Source organism: Pleurodeles waltl, chromosome 9 (genome assembly GCF_031143425.1).
Source record: "Pleurodeles waltl isolate 20211129_DDA chromosome 9, aPleWal1.hap1.20221129, whole genome shotgun sequence".
NCBI lineage: Eukaryota > Metazoa > Chordata > Amphibia > Caudata > Salamandridae > Pleurodeles > Pleurodeles waltl.
This window is the reverse complement of record NC_090448.1, coordinates 884,236,948-884,264,287: the sequence shown is the minus strand read 5'-3', so window position 1 is coordinate 884,264,287 and position 27,340 is coordinate 884,236,948. Positions and strand designations below refer to the sequence as shown.

Sequence of the window (27,340 nt, the reverse complement as noted above, 5' to 3'; positions counted from 1 at the left end):
GGCCTAGTGGGTCAGTGGTGTCCAGTCCACACTGAATTATAAACTTTGCTGTGTCCCAGCAATCAATCAATGCCTCGTTCAAAATGGCTTGGCTGTCTTTAGGAAATATTAGCAGCAGCTGCACAACCACCATGCCAAGCTGGTGGAAGAGAAGATTTGTTCCCCAAAGTTATCCAGCCTCTTGGATTCCCTATCCGGTTGGGCAGTAGGGAATACGCTTGGGTTGACCTCAGCTGTTGAGGTCTGCACCACAAGGCTCTCTGTAGAGGGAAGCTGAGAGAGGAAGTCTGAGTCCTCAGGGGCAGGGCAAAGGTGTTGGGCAATCATTCTGTACATGGGAGCTCCCTGTGCAAGGTTTGGCCTAGTCCCGCAGGAGAACATCGAGGAGAACGGTAGTATGGGCTCTACAGAGCTTACGCCCAGTTAAAACACCTTTGTCAAGACATTTGTCTTGACCCTGACAGAGGGCCGCTGCAGGTCAAGGACCTCCGCTGTCCTCTGCATCCCTACCCCAAAAGATGTGCCTTCCTCTGTGCACTGAAGGGGAAATCAGGCCTGAATCTAAAGAGGTATCCACGCCACTGGCATTACCCAGATCCTCGTAGCAGTTTTCCTCTTGCTTGGAGTTGCCCCCCTCACCATTCCCTCCTTCTTGAAAAGAGGGTCTATTCAGGGTTGGTAAGTCCAGGTTGAGGTGACACCATCCCGGAGTCAGAGAAGAGAATAGGATCCTCTTCCAGCAGGGCCGGAGTCACCACGGATTGCCTTGGTCAGACTGGTACTGGGAATGGTGTATACACCTGATTCGGCATTACCCCGGTTTCAGGGGCAGTTCCAGCGGGCCCAGTTGGCGTCGAACCCAGCAGTTGAACCTCTCTGATCCATGGGGCTCGAATGTGCATCAAAGGGAGTTGTGGCCCAAAGATGGAGTGCCTGGAATCATAGAACTCCTTGAGTTGGGCAGGCATTGCTTCAGCTCTGGGGAACTCAGGGAAACGTGGCACAGACCTGCCCGCCAGCTGCACAGAGTGCGGAAGGGGGGCCCAGAGGCACAGCGTTTGGTGGGGGATGCTGAATAATACTTCAACTTCTTCTTGAGAGGGATGGCAATCAGCAGTGAGATCAGCTTCAAGAACGAGCTCAAGGTATCCCTCCAGATTGGGGTCAGGATCAGTGAGGGACCTGCTTCTGCTGCGCCACCAAGAGCTTCGTCACTCGCTTGTGAATTGTCTTCAAATGCACAGACTTGCAGTCAGCATGGGCCTTGGGGTTGTGGCCCATGTCAGCATGCTGGGGTGGAGTCTTATATAGGCACCACGTAGGCCACTTCCGACGTGGACGATGTTGACACAGCTGCCTGACATCATCTACTGGCACGAAGAGGTACTTCTCAAGATGTTCTCGATCCAGTCTAATTCCTAGGGAATATTCTAGGGTGAGAAATCTGAGGTTAGAAGTGTCTATGAGACGATTTACTATTAGAGCTAAGAAAGTCCTCCTCTAAGCAAGTACAGTACTGCCTGTGGATACCAAGCAGAAGCCATGGGGAGGCAAAGTCGAGGTACGGCGAGAAAGTAGGACTGTTACAAAAAAAGTGAGACCTGGGATAATAAAGATTACTTGTAAATAACCATTCAGATTATTTTCTCGTAATCATAGTGCTCGAGTATTCTTAGAGGTAGGCTTCTGAGCCAGCGGGGGAACAGACAGATGTGGAAAAGGAAATCACATTCTACAAAATCATTACGAAACTCAAATTTCCAGAAAACACAGGTCAAGCAGGAACATTTTCACGAGCAGGTCTGATAGTTAAATTATATTACACGTTGCGCAAAACGTTCTCCAAGAACCTACTGCGCTCTTTACATAAAACGTTTTTATTGCAGGAGGTGCTTCTCCACCACTAATAGCTATACAATCAACAATAATGTGCGGGGTCCGATTGAAAACCAAGTGCAGAAACATGTAAAAAGTGCCAAGAAACCAGACTGTATTACTCTAGTCCTAAAACACGCAGTCGGCTTCTCATGAGGCAAGAATCAACTTCTAGGTTGGATCAATAACCTCCAAGGCACCCCTAGTAGAGTAGCCCCCGACCTGAAGAAAAAACTATGGACAATGGGACACAACGAACAGGAGGAGACTGATCCTTGCGTTCCCCAAATTCACAACAGCCACCAAACAGGTCTTCACCTTCCTTGCTCCATGACTGTGGAACTCTATTTCAAACCGCAGCAGATGCAATCTACGACTATTAACCTTCTTAAAGTATCTAAAGACTCACCTCTTCAAACTTTACTTAACTACCATCCTCTTTTCCTTTACTTTCACTCGCTTTACTGTTACATTATGCCTTTCTCCCAATATTGTTGTATGCCAAATGTTAATATATCAATAATAGCTCAATATGTTTTATGTAAAATGCTCATCCGCCCTGTTGCTAGGTCCAAGCTGTTTAAGTACTACTAATACATTGGAAATAATAAAGCAGCGTTGATGAGGATTTGGAACAAGACAGAGCAGCAGGTATTTTTTCACGTCACACACTTTAATGACTGAAAGCCCAGAGTCCGAAGCTGAAGCCACGTCTCCAAGTCGGAAGGTACTCAACTAGGCCACTAGACCAAATCCTCGTGTTCGAACTTAACAAGAGGAAGGGTGACCTTAAAGTCCATCAGCGAACTTTTTGTTGTTTTTGACTTACTGATTATAATTATTAATTTTCCATGATCAAATTCACAGTATTAGTTTCACAAGCATTGGTCACTGAAACCCTGATCAACAATACACATCATTAAAGCAGGCAGATAAACATACAGGCATTTTAAACATACACAAGGATGTCACAGAAACAGAAGACACCAATGGTTAACCCCACAGTTCGCTGGTATCTCCTATTCAGTGTCCCCAGATCGAGACTGGTAAGTGGACTACTTTCAACAACAGAGATGTGAAAGAACTTGCTGTGATTGGTAGATTTCTATACAAAGTAGTTTGCACTCCGGGAAAACTAAGGGCCAGATTTAGGAAGGCTTAGCACCTCCTTGTGCCACATTAGCTTCATTTGTTTTATGCTAATGTGGCCAAACGAGGCCAAAATCGTCACATCATATTTACAAAGTGGCGAAATGCATGTATTGGGCTACTTTGTAACCCCTTGCACCACAATATACCTGTGCCAGGTATAAAGTATGCAAGGGGGGCATTCCCTGTTAGGGGGACCGCAAAAGTGGTGCAGTGGAATCCAAGAGATTCATTTTTTGAAGCTACTTTTAACGCCTCCACTGAGAAGGGGTTAAAAGGGGGAACACTATTTCTTTCAATGGGCCCTTATGTACAGCCCCTATGTTCAATGGAGCAGTCCAATCCCTTAGATTCCACTGCATCATTTTTTGTAGCTACTTTTAATGCCTGCACCGAGCAGGCATTAAAAGGGGGCTCACCATTGCTTTCAATAGGCCCCTATGTACTGTGTAGGATTAGCACCCACATTTTGACGCTAATCCTACACAGTACATCAACATAGTCAAAAATGTTGATGATATCACCCGTACCCTACGCCATGGTGCACCATATGTTAAATGCGTCGCACACATGGCACCGGTACGGGGCACAAGAAAAGTGGCGCTGTTTTGGATGTAGCACCACTTTTCTTAAATCGGGCATAAAGTATGTTAAGCGACCTCTCTGCAAGCAGGGTTGTGGCTTCTGCTTTAAATAATTGGTATTAATGCCAGCTCGATGCTTGATAAAGGACACTGGATGAAGGAGTTATTTTGTGCCTGACCTCACCCACTCTTCATGGAACACAAGAATAATGCACTGAAAGTAAAATGATGCTAACCTCATGCAAATCCATGCATTACAGAGGTGGCAAATGAAAATCCCATGACTGTTTTTTTTCTTGGGGGGGTAGTCACTCCCTCGCTTGATCGCTACAGGCCCATCTTTATGCACGAGATTCACCATGTCCTTCTAGGAGAGATTCCCTGTTTCAGCTATCAAGGCAAAAATGCTCAGGCAGCCACAAGCCCATGTCTTATTTCTAGTTTTATCCAAAGGCAAATTAGAGGTTTCTCATGGCAGATACATGGTGCCTCTCAAGATATGGCAAACAGCAAGTTATGCGTTCCGCATTGCTGCTGTAATACCTGACACAGTCACTCCAAGAAAAACAAACATTTGCAATGCAATGCTACTCGCGTTTGCTCGAGTTAGAGCTATTAGAGTTGTAAACTCCTAACCGGACCTTTCTTGCCACACAAACTGAAAATGAAAAGTAATACAATTTCACATAAGGGAGCCCATTTAAAGCATCATGCCATGAATGTGAAGGTGACTAATCAGAACAAAAAGACAGGTCCGGTTTCGCCTTTGCATAGTAATAAAAAAAATAAAAAAAACACGAGTGCGATTGCGCTGTGTAAAATCTTGAATTGGCGAAGGAGCGCCAGGGTAAACAATAGAATTAAACTTGTAGTCATGAAAAGTGTTCGATTAGTGCCCAGCAAGATCATGCTGCCTACGAAATAAAAAAAAAAACATGGAGCCTCGTATGTTTTCGGTAGTTGGTCGGTGTGCTCAAGGAGGGTTAAACACTGGAAAAGGCATGACGTATGCATGCCTTTCACTAGTGAAATGAAGCGAATTTTAAAAGGAAAGCCCACAAACCAACCAAACTGATGGGCGTGTGGTGAGCATGGTTAAAAGCCTATAAGTAAGAAAGAGGAGGGGGGGACCGGGAGATTAAGCTGGTCCAGTGTACACTCTCCCAACCATAGTACGAACACAAAAGTACACTGTTCCACGTCAGGAGCAATAGGGAGACCTGAGCATTCAGGAGTAAAACCCTCAAGCATCACAGTGGATGACTCGCATCATCATCGGGTAATACTCCACGCCAGGCTGGCAGTGCAGTGCCTGACAGGCTCCCCAGCAGGGGAGCAGCAAGCCGTATTGTTCTTGATAGTAACTGGTAAATCCCAGCTATCTTAAGCGACCGTGTCTACATTCAGGCACAGACGCACGAAGGAGTGAACAAAGAAATTGGAGTAAAATTGGTATTCATCACTACATATTTCATAATTTAATCAATAGTCAGTGATGAAACCAAGATTAAAACAAGGGAAAGTAATCAGTTGAGTATCAATGCTCAATTACTTTCACAAACAGTAAACTCAGGAGGATGTCATTCTGGAAATCCCCTAAACTAGGTCAACAAGGTCTTGCGGTTTGGCGTTCACGGAGGGTAGGTCCTGAGTCTGGACCGACGATAAAATAATAATTGTCCGAGTCCTTGGAACGCACTTACCAAGGAGCCCGATCCTAACTTGGGGGCGGGCGACCTGACAACGACTTAGCTTGTTTACTGCAATGTAAGTGACCGGCTGATACCTTTTTAAACTTGTGCACTGTCATATGTTTCGGATTTAGGAGAAGAGCTGATCCACCTTTTTGTATTTCTTGGTCCTGATGAAGCGTCACTGGATCCTTTGGGACCGCATGACGCGAAACATGTTGACCTAGTTTAGGGGATTTCCAGAATGACATCCTCCTGAGTTTACTGTTTGTGAAAGTAATTGAGCATTGATACTCAACTGATTACTCTCCCTTGTTTTTAATCTTGGTTTCATCACTGACTATTGATTAAATTATGAAATATGTAGTGATGAATAACCAATTTTACTCCAATTTCTTTGTTCTCTCCTTCGTGCGTCTGTGCCTGAATGTAGACACTGTCGCTTAAGATAGCTGGGATTTACCAGTTACTATCAAGAACAATACGGCTTGCAGCTCCCCTGCTGGGGAGCCCGTCAGGCACTGCACTGCCAGCCTGGCGTGGAGTATTACCCGATGATGATGCGAGTCATCCACTGTGATGCTTGAGGGTTTTACTCCTGAATGCTCAGGTCTCCCTATTGCTCCTGACGTGGAACAGTGTACTTTTGTGTTCGTACCATGGTTAAAAGCCCACAGAGAGATTACAACGGGGGCAGAGCACTAGTGCACTCGACCCTAAAAACATACAGCTGCGAGTACATTTTACCTCAGAGTGTTTTTGTAACTTTACACTTTTTAAACCGCAAGACTCTCCCATAAGAGCCCGAAAATGAAGGCATTAGGAGGATGGTGGCCATTTCTGAATGATTAACACAGCTAGAAGAAGTAGGGAGGAATCTGTTACCATTAAAATAGTACCATATTGAAAAGCAAATGATTTAGTTGGCCGATGTGAAATTACCAAAGCATCTGGCACTGAAGAACGTAACGATGAGGCATTTCTACAAATGTTCAGAAGATAAACAAGCTATTCCCAGGATAAGAGGTTGTCTAAGAAAATGTCACTGATAGCTTGTTGGAAATACAAGAAGGAAACAAACGTATTGGAAATTAACCAAACTGAAAGATAAATCATTATATAGATAGGTCGGCCTGCTGATGAATGTCCTATATTCATTTTGCTGACATACCCTCGGGAAAGCAGCGTATAGCTTTATTTGGATGCTTCAACTTTACGGCAATGGACTCCATTAACTAACAATGTCTAACTTCAGGTGACAAGTTATTGCATCGGATCTAGCCACTGCAGAAGGAAGCGTGAAGGCTAATTCTTCTGCTCCCAGACCAAGGACAAATTTATCAAGTCTTTTAGTCTTTGAATGGGCTGCTGGCAACATGAGGTGCTACATTTATTGCACAGCTCTCATTTCATGGTAGGCAGTGTATTTTCAATTCTTCAAAGAAAGGAACATGACTAACCCTGAAGATTAGTGAGCCATCCACAGCATTCTTTCGTTGCATCCATCATTAAAAAGGGGGAAAACTGAGGGTCGCTCCTTAAGTAAACCACTGCTACTAGATTAATTAAAGGTTGTCTTTTGTTCAGAGGTAAATGAAACATCTTCTCTTCCTACCGTGGGTTCACCCAGTGATCTTTTACTAAGGTTGATCAGTTTATCTACACAAAGAGGACTTATCCATGTTATGTGTACTCACTACTACACTGCCACAAATGTGTTTTACCAGAGGTGCCATTAAAATTAATCTACAACATATTTGGAGCAGATCGACAAGTAACGTATCTTCGGTAATGCCTTATCTGTTAGGCAAGTAGCTTGTAGATCTGACAGAGAAATCTAGTTGCAGATTCCTTACCTTAGAATAGATATTCAAGAAATACCATCGCCAGAGGTGGGTCAGCAAACTAAGTTCATATTAGAAAGTCCTGAGCGGGGTTGCTTCTTAGCCAGTAGGTAGCACATTTTAATGCAGAGAACGACCCATCTGGAAATGGTTCTCTTCTGCACTGCCTGACCTTACTTCGTACCCACATAACCAATAAAGAGTTGATCATGGACCCAGAGCTCTTTGGTACAATTGAGTTAGAACACCAATTATCTTTTTGGGTCCAGGAGGTGAAGTCTCTTCTCTTCCCTGGAAGGATGTGGGGGATGCAAAAAAGATAGGCAAGGTGATGGATTGGCCGACATGGAAGGACGTAACCACTTTTGGCAGAAAGGAGGCCCTAGTGTAAAGCATCACTTTGTCAGAATAGATGGAAAGGTTTAGATGACAATGCTTGCAGCTCGATCACCCTGCGGGCAGATGTAATGGCCACAAGGAAGGCAGTTTTCAAGGTGAGAAGCTGGAAAGGACAATTGTTGAGTGGCTCAAAAGGAGAGTAGAGGCATAAGGAATGGAGATGGAGGAAACATATCAGTAAGACCTTGAAGAAACCTACTTAAAATAGGAGACCTATCAAGGAAGGTTCACCAGGCAACCACAAAAAAAGCTGAAATGGCATACAGATAACCTTTGAGAGTGCCCAGACCAGAGTCCTGCTGGGTCAGAGAAAGGATAAACGATAAGACCTCTGAGAGATGGGCAGAAAGGGGGCCAAAAGCTTTGTCTGGGCCCCCTTGCCACAAATTTCTTCTGACAGGTGAATACCGTTTTGGTGGCGGGATGCCTGGCTGCCAAGTTTACATTACAGACTTTGGACGGAGGGTGAAAAGCTGTCAACTATCACCTCTCAATCTCCATGCAAGAGGTGGAGACTGGAAGGTTCGGATGGAGAACCTTTCCCTGCTGCTACGACAGAAGAGCCACCCGAAGGGGCAGTCTGATCGTAGGATCAATGAGCATGCTCTGTAGCTTGGGATACCAGACTCTTCGTTCCCAATCCCGAGCCACAAGGATGGGTTGCCATGGTCGCTCTTCATTTCTTGAGAACTCTGGGCTGAAGTGGTACAGGTGGAAAGGCATACAGGAGGCCTGAGTTCCACTTGAAATGAAAAGAGTCAGCGAGCAAGTGCTGCCTTGGAAACTCCAATGCCCTTAGTGCTGACATTGCGCATTTTCTGCGGAGGTGAACAGATCTAACCAAGGCTCTCTCAACTGCTGAAAGAGACCTTGCACCACCTCAAGATGGGGATGCCATTTGTGATCGATTGAGCATTGTCAGCTGAGTTAATCTCCTCTGGCGTTCAAAGAGCCCAACAGATGTTGAACCACCAGGGAAATGCCCTGTTGTTCCAGCCACATACAGAGACGCAGAGCGGACAAAGGATCCATGACCCCACCCCACCCCGCTTGTTGCAGTACCATTTGACGGTGGTGTTGTCTGTGAACACTTGCACTACCTTTCTGGAGGAAGCTGGCCTGGTGTGTGGTGGCTACCTAAGATACTTACACCTTATACCAGCTCCATGTTGCCCTCTATTAGTGAAGTGTCTGCAGTGTCTAGAAGCCAGGCTCTCTAGGGGTAGCTATGGATGAGCAGCCAAGGCTTATCTAGGAGACATGCAAAGCACATGCAAAACCACTGTATTCACACATCACTTACACACATGAAAGAAAACACTCAGTTATACAAAAATAAAGGTACTTTATTTTTGGTCACACAATACCACAAAGTACTAAAAAGGTAACCCTCTAATAGGAGGTAAGTAATACACTAATTTTGCATAGAAAAGGTTAGAAAACTGTGTAAATCTAGTTAGACCATAGTGACCCTAAGGAGAGCCCAAACCATATACTAAAAAAAATGGAATGCAAACACCAGATCCCCACCTAGGTAAGTGGAATGTGTAGAGGGGAGCTGGGAGTACTAGAAAACCACAGAGGTAAGTAACACAATACCCCCTAGCGACCAGGAAAGCAGGAGTAAATCACTGGAATTCCTAAAAAACAACCAAAAGGAAGAAAAAGAAGAAAAGAAGACACCCTGATAAGACTGCAAAAAAACAGCGATGGATTCCTGGAGAGGAAGATCTGTGGAGAAAGGGGACCAAGTCCAAGAGTCACAGTGGAGTCCAGGAGGAGTAGGAGCTACTACCCACTTAGCTGTAGTTGCAGGAGTTGGTTGACGGTGATGAGAAGAAGGTCAGCACTGCAGCCCTGGAGACGGGGAAAAGCTCCTTACGGATGCAGATGAGGTCCCACACTGGAAGGAGAATTGCAGTCGGGTGTTGGTGGAGGAATTCCATTAACAAGCCTTGGCAAAGGCAAATATTGCAGTTGACGGAAAGTGTGGCTGCCGGGGACCAGCAAGGCCCAAGAGGACTCAACCCATAAAAGGGAGTCAGATGGGACCCTCAGCAACACAGGGAGCTCACAGGAGCAAAGGCAGCACCCACAGGACGGGGACACAGAAGTTACAGAAGGAGCCCACGCCACAGGAGCACCACTCAGAGGGCTGCGCATTGCAGGAAGGAGTGCTGAGGGCTAGAGCTGCACGTATCCTGAAGTTCCCTTGGAGGAGATGCAAACAAGCCTTGGTAGCTGCAAGGGATGTGGTGCACAGGGGTACTGCCCTGTGTGGGAAGGCAAAGGCTCACCTCCACCAAAGTTGGACAGCTGGCAGAGAGGACAAAGAGGATTAATCCGGACCACTACCTGTGATGCAGGATCCATGCAGTTCAGGATGAGAGGAGATTTACGCAGCCAGACGTCATTGCAGTAGGTGCCTGTGGATGCAGTTGAGTGACTCCTTCACTCCAAGGGAGATTCCTCCTTCCTTCTAATGCAGACTGAAGACTTGCCACCCTCACAGGATGCACAGCTGAGGAAATGGTGCAGAAGCTAGAATGAGCCATGGAAACAATGTGCAAGATGAGTCTTCTTCGTGGATGCAGATTGTCGGTTCCTGGAGTGTCCAGTCACTGTTCCAGTGGCTAGACGTCAAAATAAGGTTGCAGAGGAGTCCTGCTGGAATCTTGCAAGTCAAATCTGAGGACCCACCCAAGAAAGAGACCCTAAATAGCCCTGGATGTGGGATTGGTCACCTGGCCAGGTGACCACCTTTCAGGAGGGGGCTCTGACGTAATTTGCCCGGCCACTCAGATGCTCCCAGAGGTCACTGCGAACCTTGAATTCAAGATGGAATAACCCAGGGACCCTCTGGATGAACTCTGGGCACCACCCCTGATGTGGTGATGGACAGGGGAATGGTCACTCCCCTGTCCACTGTCCAGTTTTGCACCAGGGCAGGGACTGGGGGTCCTTGAACCGGTGTGATCTGGTCTGGAGTAGAGGGCACCAAATGTGCCCTTCAAAGCATACCAGTGGCTTGGGGAGGCTACCCCTCCCAAGCCAGTCACACCTATTTCCAAGGGGAGAGGTTGTTACCTCACTCTCCCAAAGGAAATCCTTTGATCTGCCTTCCTGAGCTTGATCAGATCAAGCAGCAGGAGGGCAGAAACCTGCCTGAGAGGTGGCAGCAGCTTGAGCTCCCCGGAAAACACTAGAAGACTGGTGGTAGCAAAGCTGGAGTCCCTCTAAGGAGCACCCAGAGTGCATGGGATCATACTTCCAATATTTTCAACAGTATTGGGGTAAGATACCGACATGTTTGACACCAAACATGCCTAGCTTCGGAGTTATCATTATGTAGCTGGACACAGATAGTGACCTGTGTCCAGTACACGCATAAAATGGCATCCCTGCACTCACAAAATCCAGGAAAATGGAACTGGAGTTCATGGGGGGCACCTCTGCTAGTGCAGGGGTGCCCTCACACACAGGTACTTGCACCCTGCCCTCTGGGCTAGGAGGGCCTCCCATAGGGGTGACTTACAGTGACCTGGTGCAGTGACCTATAGTGATAAGGGTGCATGCACCCTTGCACACAGACTGTAATGGAAAATCTGGTTGGGGAAGGGAGAGGGATCTGCCTCTGACTCAAACATGGTTTGTTAACCACCACTGCAGGTCTTGCGCAGTTTTCTCTGAGATCTGGACCATGTCCGAGAGATTCCCCTGATGCTGCGCTCACTGGAACCTCAGGTCCCACTGTAGAGGCCGCATATGCCATCTGGCATGTGTCACTAGCAGAATGCAGGAGTCCATGAGGCCCAGCAGCCTCAGAGTCACTCTCACCAAAATCCAGGATACAGCCTGAAACATCTGTATCATTGCCTGAATATCCTGGACCCTCCACTACACTGTGTCCAGAACAGCTCTGATGATAGCGAACATCTGAGAGGTGGTCAGGTGTTATTTGGAAATGTTTATAGTGAACGCCAGTGAATGCAGAAAGTCCACCGTAGTCTGGAGGTGGGAGGCGACAGCCTGGGGTGAGCCCACCTTCAACAGCCAGTCATTGAGGCTTGGAATGATTGAAACCCTTGACCTGTGCAGATAAGTTGCGACCACCGCCTTCACCTTTGTGAACACCAAAAGGGCGCTGGTAAGGCCAAAGGCGAGCACAGTGAACTGAAAGAGCACATGGCCCACCACGAACCTCAAGTAACGTCTATGGGCAGGCAGGACGGGAATATGGAAATAAGCGCCCTGAATTCCAACGATGCCATCTAGTCTTCTGGGTGCAGAGCAGATAGAAACTGAGCCAGAGTGAGCATTTCGAACTTCTACTTCCTGAGGAAGAGATTGAGGGACTGAATTTCTAGGATAGGGTGGAGCCCCTTGTCCTTTTTGGGTACCAGAAAGTAGTGGGAATAGCAACCACGGCCTAGGTCTAGCAGAGGAACCCTCTATATGGCTCCATTGGCCATGAGAGCCATCACTTCTTCTTGGAGAAGTGCCAAGTGATCTTCTGTCATCCGATCTCAGGATGGATGCATGGATGCAGGGAGTAGCCCCTTCAGACTTTCTGCAAAACCCACCCGTCTGACGTGATTGGTTGCCAGCACAGCAGGTAATGGTAGATACTGCCTCTGACTAGTGGGGAAGAGTCAGACTAGGAAGGTTTGAAAGCAGCTGCAGGGTGAGGGGTGGGCAGTGGACTGGCCAGACCACTAGCTCCCTGATCCACGAGGGCAATGGATCCCTCAGCCCCAGTCATGCAGAGGCTGGGCAGCAGATAAGGCATGGTGGCTGGACGCGAAGAGACATAGCTGGGTGCCCCTTCCGTAACTACATAAGTGGCAAAAAGAAGACTGAGGGGGACAAGGGGCCACTGTGAGGCCCAAGGACCTGGCCGTAGCATGGGAATCTTTCAAGCACTCAAGTGCAGAGTCTGATTTTTCTCCGATGAGACAGTTGCCATCAAAAGGCATGTCCATAATGTTGGCTTGGGCATTACCTGAAAAGCCAGATGCCCTCAACCTGGCATGGCGCCTCAGGGCCACTGTCGATGCAACCGCTCTGCCCAGTGAGTCGGTCAGGCCGAGTCCACATCGGATTGTGAACTTTGCTGAGTCTCTCCCATCAGCAACTGCTTGGGAAAGTACAGCCTGGGCCTGCTCTAGGACCTGTGGCAGCACTTGTGCAACTGTATCCCAAAGTGCATGGGAATAACGGGCCAAAAGGCATGTAGGATTCATGGGCCTCAATGCCAGGCGGGTAGAGGAAAACATTTTCTTCCCAAGTATCTCCAGGCTCTTGGATTATCTATCCAGGGATGCGGAAGGGGACGCGCTATGGGAGGTACAGGCTTGGATGACCAAGCTGTCAGGGGTGGGGTGCTTAGTAAGGAAAGCTGGGTCGCCAACACAGGAAGATGGTGGCGGGCAATTGTCCTGTTCACAGGAGCCCCCGTGCTGGGTTTGTACTAGTTACCCAGTAGGACATCCGTAAGGGCTTCACTGAAGGGGAGAAGAGGTTCGGAGGAAGAAGCTTCAGGTTGAAGCACCTCTGTCAGGAGGTTAGTCCAGACTGCCACCAAAGGCAACTTAGGGTCCAGGACCTCGGCTGCTCTTCTCTGCACCATAGAACATGATGCTCCCTGCTCCGTAGTCACAGTAGGTGGAGAAAGCATGCCATATCTGGGGAGGTACCCAGACCACCGGCTTCATTCAACTCCTTACGCCAGTCAATAGATTCTTGGAGCAGGTATTCTAAAGGGTTCAGCGACCCTTCATACTCCTCACCGTAACTTAGCCCAATGGAATAAGGTTCAGGATTCAACATAGGGGGCAAGGCTTCTGTCGGCTTCGGAGTTGGTATAAACCACGTCCATCTGGCTCTGCGCCGGAGGCAGCAATGAGGATGGAATGGCACCACTTGGAGGCACGGATGGCACCAGGAGCCTCAGTGTTGGGACTAGCATTGGGGAAGGTCGAAGTGGTATGACCGATGCAGTTCCGGATCCAAGCATGGATCCCTGGGTTCCCTCGGAGATGAGGCCGAAGTTGCCGTCACGGAACCCAAAGGGGCCCTTTCTGACTCCACGAGGTCCAAAGGCATGCCAGAGGTGTTGGACTGCCCAAAAGTGAGGAGCATGGCCTCATAGAACTCTTTAAGTTGGGCAGGGGTCACTCCTGGAAACTCAGAGAGGCGCAGAGTCGGCCCAGATGCAGGCTCCTTAGAGGGAGGCCTAGAGTGACACCGCTCCCTTGTCTTGTCAGCCGACGGTAGAGGTGAAGTCAAAGAATGTTTAGCTTTCTTCTTATGCCTTCTACTTGGACTTACCCTATCATTCGAGGACTTGGAGTGGGACAACAATGAAGGGGAACTCCGCAACCGTTCCTGAGACTTTCTTTTCGTCCAAGACCGTGTCTTGCGCAGAGACTTGTGCCGGGCCGCCACAAGCTGCAGCGACTCCTCACAAAAAGCCTTCAAATGCATAGCCCACACTTGCTCCTTGACTTTGGTTTGTGGTCACACTCCAGACACCAAAGGCACAGGAGGTGCGGATATGTCATGGACATCGCCCAATGATACGTCCTGCAGGGCTTGAAACCAGTCCTCCTCAAAGACATCCCTCGATGCACCAGGAGGTTAACAACTCAAAAAACTTTGATGAAAAGTCCAAAAAGACTAGTCACAAAATGACTGGGGGTAGCTCTTTCTTCAGATCAGCGCTGGCTGGCGCAGAAAAGAAAAGAACGGATGTCAGCATGCCATGGTGGCATCTCTACAGGACCCGCAATGTCGGATCTGGCTTGGAAAATGCCAACGACGGACGCGGTACACATCGCGCCACCTAATGGCACGCATGGGTACTGCTCGCGAAAAATGTACAGATCCAGACTGGCGCCTCTGGGAAATTCTAAGGTAAGGAATCTGCAACTAGATGTCTCTATCTATGGGAAATAGCTGAAAATATCAGGCCCAGATTCTATCACAGAAACAATCAGTTTATCAAGCAATTTAAAACATTAGCAAATATAATAGATTTTGACCATTATAAAATGGACTGAAATATCAGAAAAGCTGAAATGCTTATGTTCAGAATGATGCTTCAGGAGACGTGCTAATTCTTTTCACCATACCTGAAGTGATCACAAAGAGGCTGGAAGGCAGGAGAATAATTACTGGTGATGAACTGCACGGATCATTGGAGCTCATCTCAAAAGCAAATAGTGTTAAAAAATATATTGCTGGGGAAAGTGGTTTTGACTTCAGCCAGAGCTGATTTGTATTCAAGGCTGTCACAAGATGTGGGGATACTGGGGTGGGGTGTAAGGAGCAGCTGCAGCTTTTTACCAAATGCCCTTTGTATTTAGTTGTCCACGTTTCTTGCTACAAAATGATAAATAATAACCCAGGAGGCCTGACTGGATAACTCTTTGATGCAGTAAACCGGCAGGAGCCAAATCTTCTTCATTGACAGGAACTCACTGGATCAGAAACAAAAGCGAGGCTTGGCAAGAGTGTTGAGCCAAGACACCATTAAAACCTCTGACATGCATGTTTATACTAACAGATTTCATTGAATGGCATTACTACAAATACAGGCCTGGACATCGACAGACGTGGACATATATTAGATAGGCTTTTCTGGAAACTAAATCAACCAACACTTTAGCGAGAGAGTACAGAAGAAACTAAAACACGATTGACTTACCATTGAATTATACCATCAGTGATGAACTAGAAAAGAGAATGCAAAAAAATATCAGTTTAGCAGCCCTTATATGTGCAAGTCTCAATTCACTGATGTTCAAAGGAAAGATCTACTTACTGAAGTTTTTACAAAGTGGACTGCATCAAAGCAAATGGCCCTGAAATAATTTTAAAAAGGCAGCACACAAAAGAAATTAAATTACCATGGTTGAGTATGAATGTTTTTAGAGCTGTGGTACTTTAAGTTGGTTGCTGAGCCCTTGTGGTCACCAGTTTTCAATTTTGTTTTGAAATACCAAAATGAAAGGAGAAACCGCTTTCCTAGATGCTTAAAGGTAAAAGTCCAACAAAGGAGAGGTACAGCTATTCTTCAGCACTTCTCTCCTTTTCACTTGGGTTTTTATTCTTTCCTACCGTTTCAATCCCTGCAACCCTGACAGCATTTTGGTTTGGGCTAAAATATTAATTTAACAGCAGTGCTAGCATATTTAGAACAAGCATTTGGATTGCAATGGGTATCGCATTTGCTCGAGTTAGAGCTATTGGCGTTGTAAATTCCTAACTGGACATTTCTTGCCACATAAATTAGTGAGCCGATTCAAAGCGCCATGGCCACCATGAGCATGAGCGCGAAGGAGAGACACAAAAGGTAAAAGAAGTTCACTGCCAGTCAAATGTATTGGCAATTTTGCAATTATCCATGTAATCTGGTGTCCAAGGCGGTAACCAAACCACCCCAAGTAGAGACAAACGTAAAGCATTTACCAATGATAACACGTGAGTTTTGAAAGGCAAGCCCACGAATGAGTGAAAGTGCTAGGCGTGAGGGGGTGTGGTTAAAAGGCCACAATTCTTACAACAGGTCAAAGCGCTTGCGCGTTCGACCTAAAAAAAAAGCATGATGGTTTGCTAGGTAACGTAATTTTGTAGATACGTACTACTGCATGCCAAAACGTTTGCAAATAAAAGAGTTAACATACTGATGGATATTTCTGCACTCATTACACCCTATTCAAAAGGTATTTTCGTCACTGAACATGTATTTTCAGGCAAAAATACCACTTATGCCAGCCAGGAATACACAGAAGGATTCCTGTCAGGCATAAATGGATTTACCATCTGGGATTTCTCTACCATAGAAACAGGGAAATGCAGTAGTAGGTCCCACACAAAGGGTGGGAAGTGGACAAACCATGCATCGCCTTGTAAGCTTGTTAACACCCTCAAACGTACATTTGTTGGCATACACAATTCCTTTTAGACCCTCCCCACCAGAAATGGTCAGAAAGTTGCTCTCGCCAATGACTAGAGTAACTCCTCTTCCAACATGTGAAGGAGAATACATTTTATGACAAGACTGGAGGCTCCTATTATGCTTTCTTTTCCTGCTTTATTTCAATAGCAGCCAAGAGAAAACACCAATCCCAGAGGTTTGCGTAACAGGCAACCAATGGGAGATAACAGTAGTAACCTTAACCAATCAGCACACTATACAACATAAGATATACCAATCCTGACTGCAGGCAGCCCTCTTTTCTTGCTGCTCGCAGTCAAGATAAGTATATCTTTTGTTGCTCCATACAGTTTTTAATATTCAATAGCATTTACTGTTCTATTTTCATTTTCTAATATTGCCTAATGTTCTAATGTAATACGTGTGTTTTCGTTGTCCCTGTTTCATGTACTTTTACTAAAATAACAGCGCGCGCAGGGCGCCAAGCCTTCTCTTCTGCCACCTTTACTCGCGTAGCCGTGAACGTTCTATTTTGAACACTGGCTGACGCGAGCATTACAAATCCCTCTAGTCCAATCCCGAGCGCATTTGTTTTGAAGCGCTCGTTTCAACTTTACCGGCTTTCGTTACTTTAAGCATTTTGGCAGCTCCTTCCTTCGCTCTACATCCAGAGCGCATTCGTTTTGGAAGCGCTCGTTCAATTTTACCGGCTTTCGCTTCATGAAACATTTTGGCAGCCCTTACCTTCGCTCTACATCTCGTCGACTGCTAACTCAGATACTTCCTGGTGAGGCGTGGCTTTGTGTTTCCAGCCTCTCAATTGTTAGCTTCCTGGTGAGTCGCACGTTGTTATTTTAAAGCCCTGCCCTTCAAATTTTTTAATCCCTGATTTACCAGTTTATTTTCTTTCCTTAGTAAAATGGATTTTTCAGATTTTTTCTCAGCTAATGAAGATTCTGAAGAGAATTCTTCTTACAATTTAAATAATTGTATTCAATCTTCTGTTAAAAAAGCAGTTTCTGCTTCTATGGGAAAAATTTCCAAGCAAATTCAATCTACTGTGTCTTACTGTCTAACCCAATCACAAGTGGCCCATTCTGCGGGGGAAAGCAGAAAGCGCAAAGCCTCGGAGGCTTCTTTTAATCAGGCTAACGCCTCGTCTGCGCTAATGGATGGAGAATCAAACTCACTCAGGATGGAGGGAGAAGCTCCTCACATGCCTCCTAGTACGGAGGGGAATAAAGTTATGGGTACTAAAAGTGAAAATAAAACAAAAAATGTGTCTAAGACCCATAAGATTGTGATTGCGGACATTAGAGACACTGATGATGATGGGGATGACAATGATTCTACCTCAGACAATGAGGATGCTAACACCTCTGATTTTTGGATTGGACCTCCTCCAAAAAAGTCTAAATCAAGTTCAGCAGACCAAGCCCACGCCCCACTATTGGATTCCGATGGCAATCCCATGTTTGATCCTGGCTTAATTCACCACTCCAATTCTACTGAATGGCTACCTTCAGAACATGTTGCGAGTTACCTTCTAGCAAAACTACGTCTTCCCCTAGATAAGCAAGTACGGGCCAAACTGCGTTCTGAATGTCCCAGGCCCTCTCTTCCCCTACACATTACTGCTACCCCTTCTATAGATCCGTCCCTACTAACTTTTTTCTCTAAATTCGGCAAAGACCCCCGAAAAGGGGTAGACAGAGCCTGGGCCCTCTGCCAGGATAAAGTCCTTGATTTGGTCGGTCCCTTATCCCGCATTTTAGACCTGGCAGAATCCGCAAGAATCAATGAAGAGTCGCGAAGTCAATGAAGAGAACGCAAACTCGGCCATGACGTTCGAGCGTCAAAAAAGACTCTTACTCAAGCTAGATCCTAAGCTAGCGAATCTGGCAGCTATGGATCCAGGAGCTAAGGTTGACGGCTTGCTCTTTGGAGATAATTTTATCAAGGAATTAAGCAAATACGTTACCACCTTTGCTTCACTGGCCGGTCCTTCAGGAATCAAGGCTTCAGAGGGTCTTACAACTATCAACAACAACAAGACTTTCGGCCACAATTCTACCCCCAGCGTTCCAGAGGGTTCAGAGGCAGGAACCAGCGCAGGTCCTATAACAATTCAGGTAAGCCAATCTTCTGGCCATCCTTCTGTAGGGGGTCGGCTAAAAAAAATTCACCACAAATGGAAAGAGATTACCTCAGACCCGTGGGTTCTCAACACAGTCAAAGGCTATTTAATAGAATTTTACGAGACTCCCTTCCACCCTTCTCCCCTTCTTCCCCTCAGCTTTGCAGAAGAAATGTCAAATCTCATTTCTACCGAAATCCAAGATCTCCTTTGAAAACGAGCTATGCAACCAGCTCGTCCTCTTCCATCCGGTTTCATAAGCCCCCTGTTTTTAGTAATCAGAAAAAACAAAAAAATCAGACCAGTCATCAATCTCAGACAATTCAACCAATTCATCTATCGACATTTCAAGATGGAAACAATTCTTCATTTAAGAGACTCGCTTCTTCTAAACGACTGGATGGTCCGTCTGGACCTTCAAGACGCATGCTTAACAGTTCCTATTCACTACTCTCACAGAAAGTTCCTCCAGTTCCAATGGAAACATCAAACCTACCAATTTAATTGCCTACCCTTCGGGCTTTCCTCGGCCCCTTGGTGTTTCACCAAGTTAATGAAACCTATAGTAGTTCTTCTCCGATCTCAAGGCTTCAGAATGATAATCTATCTAGACGATATCCTTCTTATGCATCAAGACATCTCTATCCTTCGGTCTCAACTATCCTACACCATATCACTCCTTTCAGATCTAGGTTTTTTAGTCAACAACGAGAAATCGATATTTACTCCGTCACAGACAGTGGAATTCCTAGGCTTTCTAGTCAACTCCTCTCAAGGCCTGATACAACTTTCAAATTCAAAAATAAAAAGCATCAAATCAGAGATAACCCTATCTTTACAGCAGACTTCTCTCTCCCTAAGGTCTCTTGCAAGGATTGTAGGTCTTCTTTCCTCCTCGATACAGGCAATTTTTCCAGGCCCTCTTCACTATCGGGCTCTTCAGAGATTGAAAATTCATCATTTACGCAAAGGTCTTGCTTATTCAGATTTCATCCCCCTCGACCTCGAATCCCGTACAGAACTTCAATGGTGACTCGACCATCTCGAAGCTTGGAATGGCAGGACCATCTTTGCCTCAGCCCCAGATCTTGTCTTAGAATCCGATGCAAGCCTAACAGGTCGGGCGCAAGGTGTGGGCAAATATCGACTGGAGGCACATGGTCTCTGCAGGAGACTTCATTGCACATCAACTATTTAGAGATGCTTGCAGGCTCCTTTGCAATCAAAAGCTTCACCAAAAACAGAGTCTGTTGTTCCGTACTTCTGCGTATGGACAACCTCACGGCAGTAAAATACATCAATCACCTCGGCGGTACCAAATCCAAACCTCTAGCAGAACTAGCAAAACATTTCTGGGAATTCTGCCTACACCGAAAAATTTCAGTTCGAGCAGAATACTTGCCAGCTTCACTCAACTCAGTTGCAGATTGGTATTCACGTCATCTTTCCGACTACAGCGACTGGAAGCTTCACTCTTCGGTCTTCAACTCTATTCATCGCAAATGGGGTCCTTTCCATATAGACCTCTTTGCATCCCGTCTGAACGCCCAACTCCCTCGTTTCTTCAGCTGGAGGCCAGATCCTTAAGCTTTAGAGACCGACGCATTCCTTCAACAGTGGTCCCATTCAATAAACTACGCATTTCCCCCTTTCATCATGATAAACAGAGTTCTTGCTCATCTTAGTCGTCAAAAAGCCACAGTAGTTTTAGTGGTTCCGTTGTGGCAAGCCCAAGTGTGGTATCCCACTCTTCTCGAATTATCAATCGACTTCCCTGTACTTCTGCCCTCCTTCCCTTCTCTCCTTCTCAATCCACAAGGTCTCCCTCACGATCTCATTCTCAACGAATCCCTTCTCCTATCCGCCTGGAAAGTTTCAGGTCTTCCTCATCTTATCCAGGAATTTCACTCGAAGCTTCAACCTACATCAACAATTCCTGGGCTCCAGGCACTTCCAAGGCTTACAAATCAGCTTGGTCCATCTGGTCTAGCATGTGATCCATTTTCAGCAGATCTCACTCTGATAGCTAATTTTCTTGCTTCACAAGCTAGCGCCGGCAAATCATACAGGACCATTAATCTATATAGGTCAGCTATATCCCTGTATCATCCTTTTATAAAAGGAAAACCTGTAGGAGAACATCCTATCATTTATCGTCTCTTGAAAGGAGTTAAATTCTCCAATCCTCCAATTCCCAAATACACCGCTTTATGGGATGTTAATCTTGTCTTGCAAATGTTTGTATCCTGGCAAGATAATAACTTATTGTCTTTGAAACTGCTTTCCGCTAAACTAACAATATTACTTTGTCTAGTATCTATCAAACGTCTGTCTGATGTGAAAGCCTTGGATATCTCAGCTCGTCACTTCACCCCTACTGGTGTACTGTTCAATGTCTCTCGTCATACAAAAACCAACATTACTTCTGTTTTCTACCCCTTCTTTCCCAATCACCCGAAACTTTGTGTGGGAAACTGTTTAAAGGTTTATGAACAAAAGACGGCCGATCTTAGAACATCTTCTGCTTCCCAACTCTTAATCTCCTTCAGGAAACCTTATAAACCTGTATCTGCCCCTACCTTAGCCCGTTGGGTCAAATGGGTAATGTCATTAGCGTGCATTGATACGTCAAAGTTTGGAGCCCATTCTGCTAGAGGGGCTATGGTGTCAAAAGCCTTTTGGGCTGGTTCACGTTTGGAAGATATTCTAAGATCGGCAGATTGGTCAAATGATTTTAGTTTTCGCACATTTTATTGTAAACCTGTTAATACAGCAACTTCTGAAGTAATTAAAATGCTTTAAACAAGCATAATAGGAGCCTCCGGTCTTGTCATAAAATGTAGATTTTCAGAGTATTTTATGATGGAAAGTCTTAATTTTATTAAAGACAAGGAGGCAAATATTATCCCACCGCTTACTGTACTAATGTTGTTCTTTTTCCACCCTTTTAGTTACTACCAGCGCTCCAGCATCCTCTTCAAACTAATTCATCTGATGCCGTTCCTACTCAAAGTACTCTTCCAGAGCAATCTCCATTGAAGATTGATTCCTCCTTTCTCCATCCTGTCAAGCCGTCCTACTCGCCTAACCTGGACAGAATTCAAGACTTTTTTGCACTTGTCCTGGCAATATGCTTAATTTGTTGTATTGTGCCTTTATTCAAATCATTTTCTTGACAGTCTTGCAGCTGAAAAGAGGGCTGCCTGCAGTCAGGATAGGTATATCTTATGTTGTATAGTGTGCTGATTGGTTAAGGTTACTACTCTTATCTCCCATTGGTTGCCTGTTACGCAAACCTCTGGGATTGGTGTTTTTCTCTTGGCTGCTATTGAAATAAAGCAGGAAAAGAAAGCATAATACTCGCCTCCGTGTCTTTAATAAAATTAAGACTTTCCATCATAAAATACTCTGAAAATCTACATACCTCACATCTCCCGGTATTGTAACATAAGGGCTTCGCCATGAGGAAAATGTTTCCCCCCAAGGAGAAAAACAAAAGAAAAAGAAAACAATGTGCATTTGCCCAGCGGCATCCACCGCGTGCTAAAATTTACACTATACAGATTTCTATTCAGGGTTAAAAAGTTTGTGCAAGAGATGATAACAGACATTCCGAGTAGTAGCCCTGGAAACCTGCACCTTCCACATGTACTTCTGAGGCTATTTGTGAACTGAAAACGTTCATGCAAAGATGTAAATCTCCACAGATATTTTTAGATTTTTTGTGTGAACTGGGTTCACCATCTTTACCAGGTGCATGCTCAAGCATGCTTTGTGTGTTGGACAGCAGCTACTAGCAATAAAATAAAAGGTAGCATCTATTTACCCAGCTGCCAGGTAAATAGTGATTTTTTTCTGCTACACAGCCACTTGCTACATAGTAGATATTATTTACTAGTTGTCTGGCAGACTTAAAACTAGCAGAGAAACTTCACCTTTTACCTGGCCTTTGGCTAAATAACTAAGACTGCACTGTCTGGCTGACGGCCTTGCAAATAGAATACAAACTTCACTATTTACCCAGCCTCTGGCTCAGTAGTGGAGATTCTGCAATGATCTGCATGCAGCCGTGCCAATGGTGGAAAAACATCATTATTTACCTGACTGCTGGCTAAATAGTCGAGATGCTGCACTGTTCACCCGGCCTCTTTGTAAATAGCAGAAAAATGTCAATATGAACCCAGACGTGGGCTAAACAGTTGAAATTCTGAGCAGTTTTGCTTTTGACAAATACATAGCAGAAAAACTTCACTATTTATCCAGACACATTAAAAAAGTAGAAATTCTGCACTGTTCATCAGGCAGCTTTGTATATAGCAGGAAAACTTAAATATTTACCTACCTATTGGCTGAATAGTAGAGATTCTGCACTGTTTCTCTGGCAGATGTGCAAATAGCAGAAATACTTCACTTCATACCCTGTTGTAGCACCTTCCCCAGCCTGAGTACCTGCCACTGGCTACACCACACAAGCAACTTTAAATCACACATCTTTATTCCTCTGTGTGTACCTATAAACTCCTGCTTCTAATCTAAGCTTTCATTACATGCCATTCTAGCAAATACGTCACTCTGCTACTGAGTCCGTTCGGAGCCAAAAGGGTTTTGTTATAAAACATGCAAGACACCACATCTCCCCCTCTGTTAAATGAAATATTTCAATCATTTTTAGTTTTTACAAAACCAGTAGAATATGCATATATATATATATATATATATATATATATATATATATATATATATATATATTTATGTACAAATATATCTCTTCAATCAATCCTTTTGGTGCTGTGATCATTTGAAACCGATCTGGTTACTGGAAGCTGTTATCTTCAGTGCCAGAAATTACTAAAGATGGTAAAGAGTCAGTAGCAGTCAAAGAATATTTAGCATCAGTCTTTCTTTCACCATTTCGAGTTTAAGACCAATAACTCACAGGCCTAAAGTGAGAAGAGTCTCTGGTAATAGATATTCCAGGGCACTGAGCAGTCACCATGTGTCCCTTGGTAGGCACCTCTTGGAAAGGTTCAGCATCACTGGGATCATCAGATTTTCTCTTGTGCATCAGTCGATCACCAAATCTCCTTTTCTAAACCAGATGTCCTTAGTCTGCATAAGCTTTTGTTTTCTGCTTGTTAACCAAGTCCATTCTACCAATCACGTTCTCACTTTGGTCTCTCTTGTTGGTCCATTGAGGTAACTTGGATGTCATTGCTCTCCCACACATCAAAATCAGAGGACTTTGGCCTGTGGTATAGTGGGGTGTTAAATGCTTAGCTTTTAGAGTAGAATTTAATACAGTTTTCAAATTGAGCTTCTCAAGAGTTGCACGCTGTACTGCTGTTTTAATTAACATACTCATAAAACGCTCAACAAGTTCATTGGCCTGTGCTACAAAGGCATACCCCAATTGTAGCGTCCTCCCCAGCCTAGGTAGCCGACAATGACTACGCTACACACAAAGCTGTAAATCACGTCTTTTTCCTCTGTGTGTACGTGTGAACTCCTGCATTCTAAGCCAAGCTTTCATTCCATTCCATTCTAGTAATTATGCCACACTACTATAGAGCTCATTTGGAGCCAAAAGGCTTCCATTGTAAAACATGCATAACACTACACTGGTTGCTGTCTAAATCTTGCACTGTTTGGCTGGCAGTTTTTGGAATCCCTCCTACCCAAACCAACTCCCAGAGACTGCCAACATTATGTCCTAAGAGGACCCTTTTCCCTTTCCAAATTAGTTACCACACCAACTGAGTGATCGTTATCTCATCAATAGTTTGCAACACCAATTGGAGTCACAAACTATAAATAAATTCCTTCCCGGATTGGAAAGGGGAGGGAGGAAACCCCTTTCATGAACCCTCCTATTTGTATTTCAGAAACATTTGTGAAAAAAGTCCTTTTAAAAGAAATTTCCAACTCATAAAATGGTTTTGTGCATAACGATAAGTACTTTTGTGGTTACAAAATGATTCAGAGTTATTTTGACAGACACAACACAGAATTCCACTCCTTTACATTGAGGGCCAAGACATAGCGACTTAGGAGGCTCTTTATGAAGCTGCCTTGTGGTCCACAAATGCTCCTACTCCGTTACATCTACCTCCAGAAGTGACTAATGATAAAGATGGTTAGAACCTATGCAAGACTAGTTAAAGCTTTTTAGTCTTCTAAAGCTATACTCGCTCCAAGTTCTAAAGCCATGGGAATGTTCAAGGGCAAGATATGGATTACCAAAAACATTCATGTTATGAGAACACCTCTTTTTATTCAGCAAACAAGTGCATTCAGTAATTATTCATTCTGGTTCAGTTCAATTAAACAAATCAGATTAAAGCACCTGGAAATGATGATCTGTAAAAGCAAAAAACAGAAATGGAAATGTTGTACCCTAGTAATATTGAGCCAGCTAGTAATTAGGGTGATTTTATTTAAATAGAAACAATTCCATAGGAATCCTTAGGAAGTGACCAACACAGTATAATTCATTGGCTTCATACCACTTTCATGACAGAAGCAAGAAAAACGATGGCATTGATTTAGAGTTTGAGGTTGGAGTTAATCCGTTAGGATGGGTGAGGACTATACCTCCAATATCCTGAGGGGCATCCATCCACCAGATATAGAGTTGTCCTCTGGCCCTGTGGAAATCTCTTTATCTTGGCAGAAACTGCTGTCATGGAAGTTTCTATCTCTGCACGAAACATTTGAAAGTCAGTAAAGTCAGACATGAGTGTCCACTTGCAAACTTTTCATGACATTTTTGTTTTTCAAAAACAAACTTCTAAAGCATGAGTTTGTTTTTTAAACAAAAAAACAAATGTTACCATACAATGGGAGTTTTCTCCCAGGGTGACAGAGTTATAATTTTTTTCCGTCCCGTGGAGCAAGGTTTTTCTCTAAATAGGGTAGAAGATGTAAAGGCCTTCCTTTTTCGGCCTGTACTTTGTCGGGCCAACAGAAGAAGTATTGTGTCCAGAAGCCACAAGCAAGGAATGTGACTATAATTAACTGAACACAAAGTCATTGGAATATTAATGCATTTTCCCAGTAAATCAGAAAAAGACATATAGACATCGTAGACAAAGAAGAAATGAAACTCACAGAGTTTTTATTCATTGGCTTTTTTATAAATATTGAAAGAAATAAGAGACAACAAACTGAGACATGATGTTACCTCTATTCTTGTGACCTACTGATCGATCATTTCACAGTTTTACTTTGATTCTTTTTTTCCAGACAGTGCATGTGGATGCCCTATCGAGGTTTTCGGAACAGATTTGGGGTGTTTAACTTTCAAATATAATTTTCTGGCTGATACTCACACACAGCCTTTGTGCTAAGTGATGACTCTCACAGCAATAGCAATACTGCTGTTCCCAAGCAGAAGTATCTAAAACAAGACACAGTGAAGCATGAGATCTCATCACCTGGCTGTCATCAGCCTTTTTGAGTACTCATCATGTACAGACAAAATGGCAGGCCGTCTTAGAAACTTCGACAACTTTAACAAGAGAAACCCATGATCTATCCATTACTTTTACCCCCTACCCTATGTAGTAATTCAGAAAGAACTCATCAGCAGCCCCTTGGAAAAAAAGGACCCCGCAGAATTATTTTGAGTAGCCTTTTCTCCCTTCTCCCTTACTTCAGTTCTGGGTCTTCACCCTCTGTCCACAGAAACTGAGTCAACACATGCCCATTGTGTAGGAAGCTCTATGTCACGTCATGCAAATGCATCCTACTGGTCCATGCACTAAGATTTTAATCACACAAGGAGTCTTACTACTACACACTTAAGTTTTACAAAGGGCTTGTGTTACCCTTGAACCATGCAAGGTGACACAAGGCCACCTTCTGTGGCCCTGCATGGCTTACTAAATCACGAGAAATGCAGGCATAATAAATCGCTGTCTTGAGTTACCCTGTGTTGAGAAAATCCCATCATCCATCCATGGATTCTAATGCAATCACAGATTTACTACGGTGAGTAAACCTGGGATTGCATCAAAATGATATGCTTTCCCAAGTGAGGCGCAACGGGGAGAAATATTTGTATTGTTCCATGTTACTGCCTCTTTCTATGCGTGCAGCAATAAATCCCACGAGGACTGTTTTTGTGCAGGAAGTTTGCCTTTCCTGCACAAAAACAATCTTACTCATAATGCAGGCACCCTTGCCCCACAGTGCAAGCATGCCTTCATTAGTGCTAAGCCTCACACAGTCTGCAAGCACAGGGAGAGAGCAGAAATACATCATATCTTAGTGGATATGTTGCATTTCTTCTCTCCCCTTGACAGACATCGCAGTAAGTTGTCTCGCCGCCTTGCATTGCATGACTTTTTAGTAAATCTTCCCCATGCTATATACTCACCTCACATATTCACATAGAATGTCAGCACAAAGATCTGGGGGTCACAGAGAATCTCTCTTTGAGCCATGTGAGGTAATCTATCTGGACTCTCCACGTCCCCCTCTTGTGCCCCTGGTCTCAGCTATCTAGCATGCCAGGTCAAGGTCATGCTATTCTTGTTTTTCATAGTCCTTGGCTTTCTCAAAAGTATGTCCCCATTTTCCTGATCCTCTTGGTCCTGTTTCCTTTAGGTTGGGTTCTATTGGCTCTGACCCATCTGCTACCCACGTCTTGGACTCCTTGGTCCTGGTTGTCCTGGTCCTTCATGTTGTCTTGTGCTTGTTATCATAAATTTTGCCTTTTG

The 27,340-nt window shown here is 44.7% G+C and overlaps 1 protein-coding gene across 1 annotated transcript in view; it reads right to left on the bottom strand.

Moving 5' to 3' along the window:
- LOC138259754 (sodium/potassium/calcium exchanger 4-like) overlaps positions 1–27,340 on the bottom strand; it is a 505,351-nt gene that overhangs the window by 259,596 nt on the left and 218,415 nt on the right. Inside the window, exon 6 of the mRNA XM_069207641.1 lies at positions 15,251–15,276. Coding sequence (XP_069063742.1) covers positions 15,251–15,276 — 26 coding nt within the window. The remainder of the gene's footprint in view (positions 1–15,250; positions 15,277–27,340) is intronic.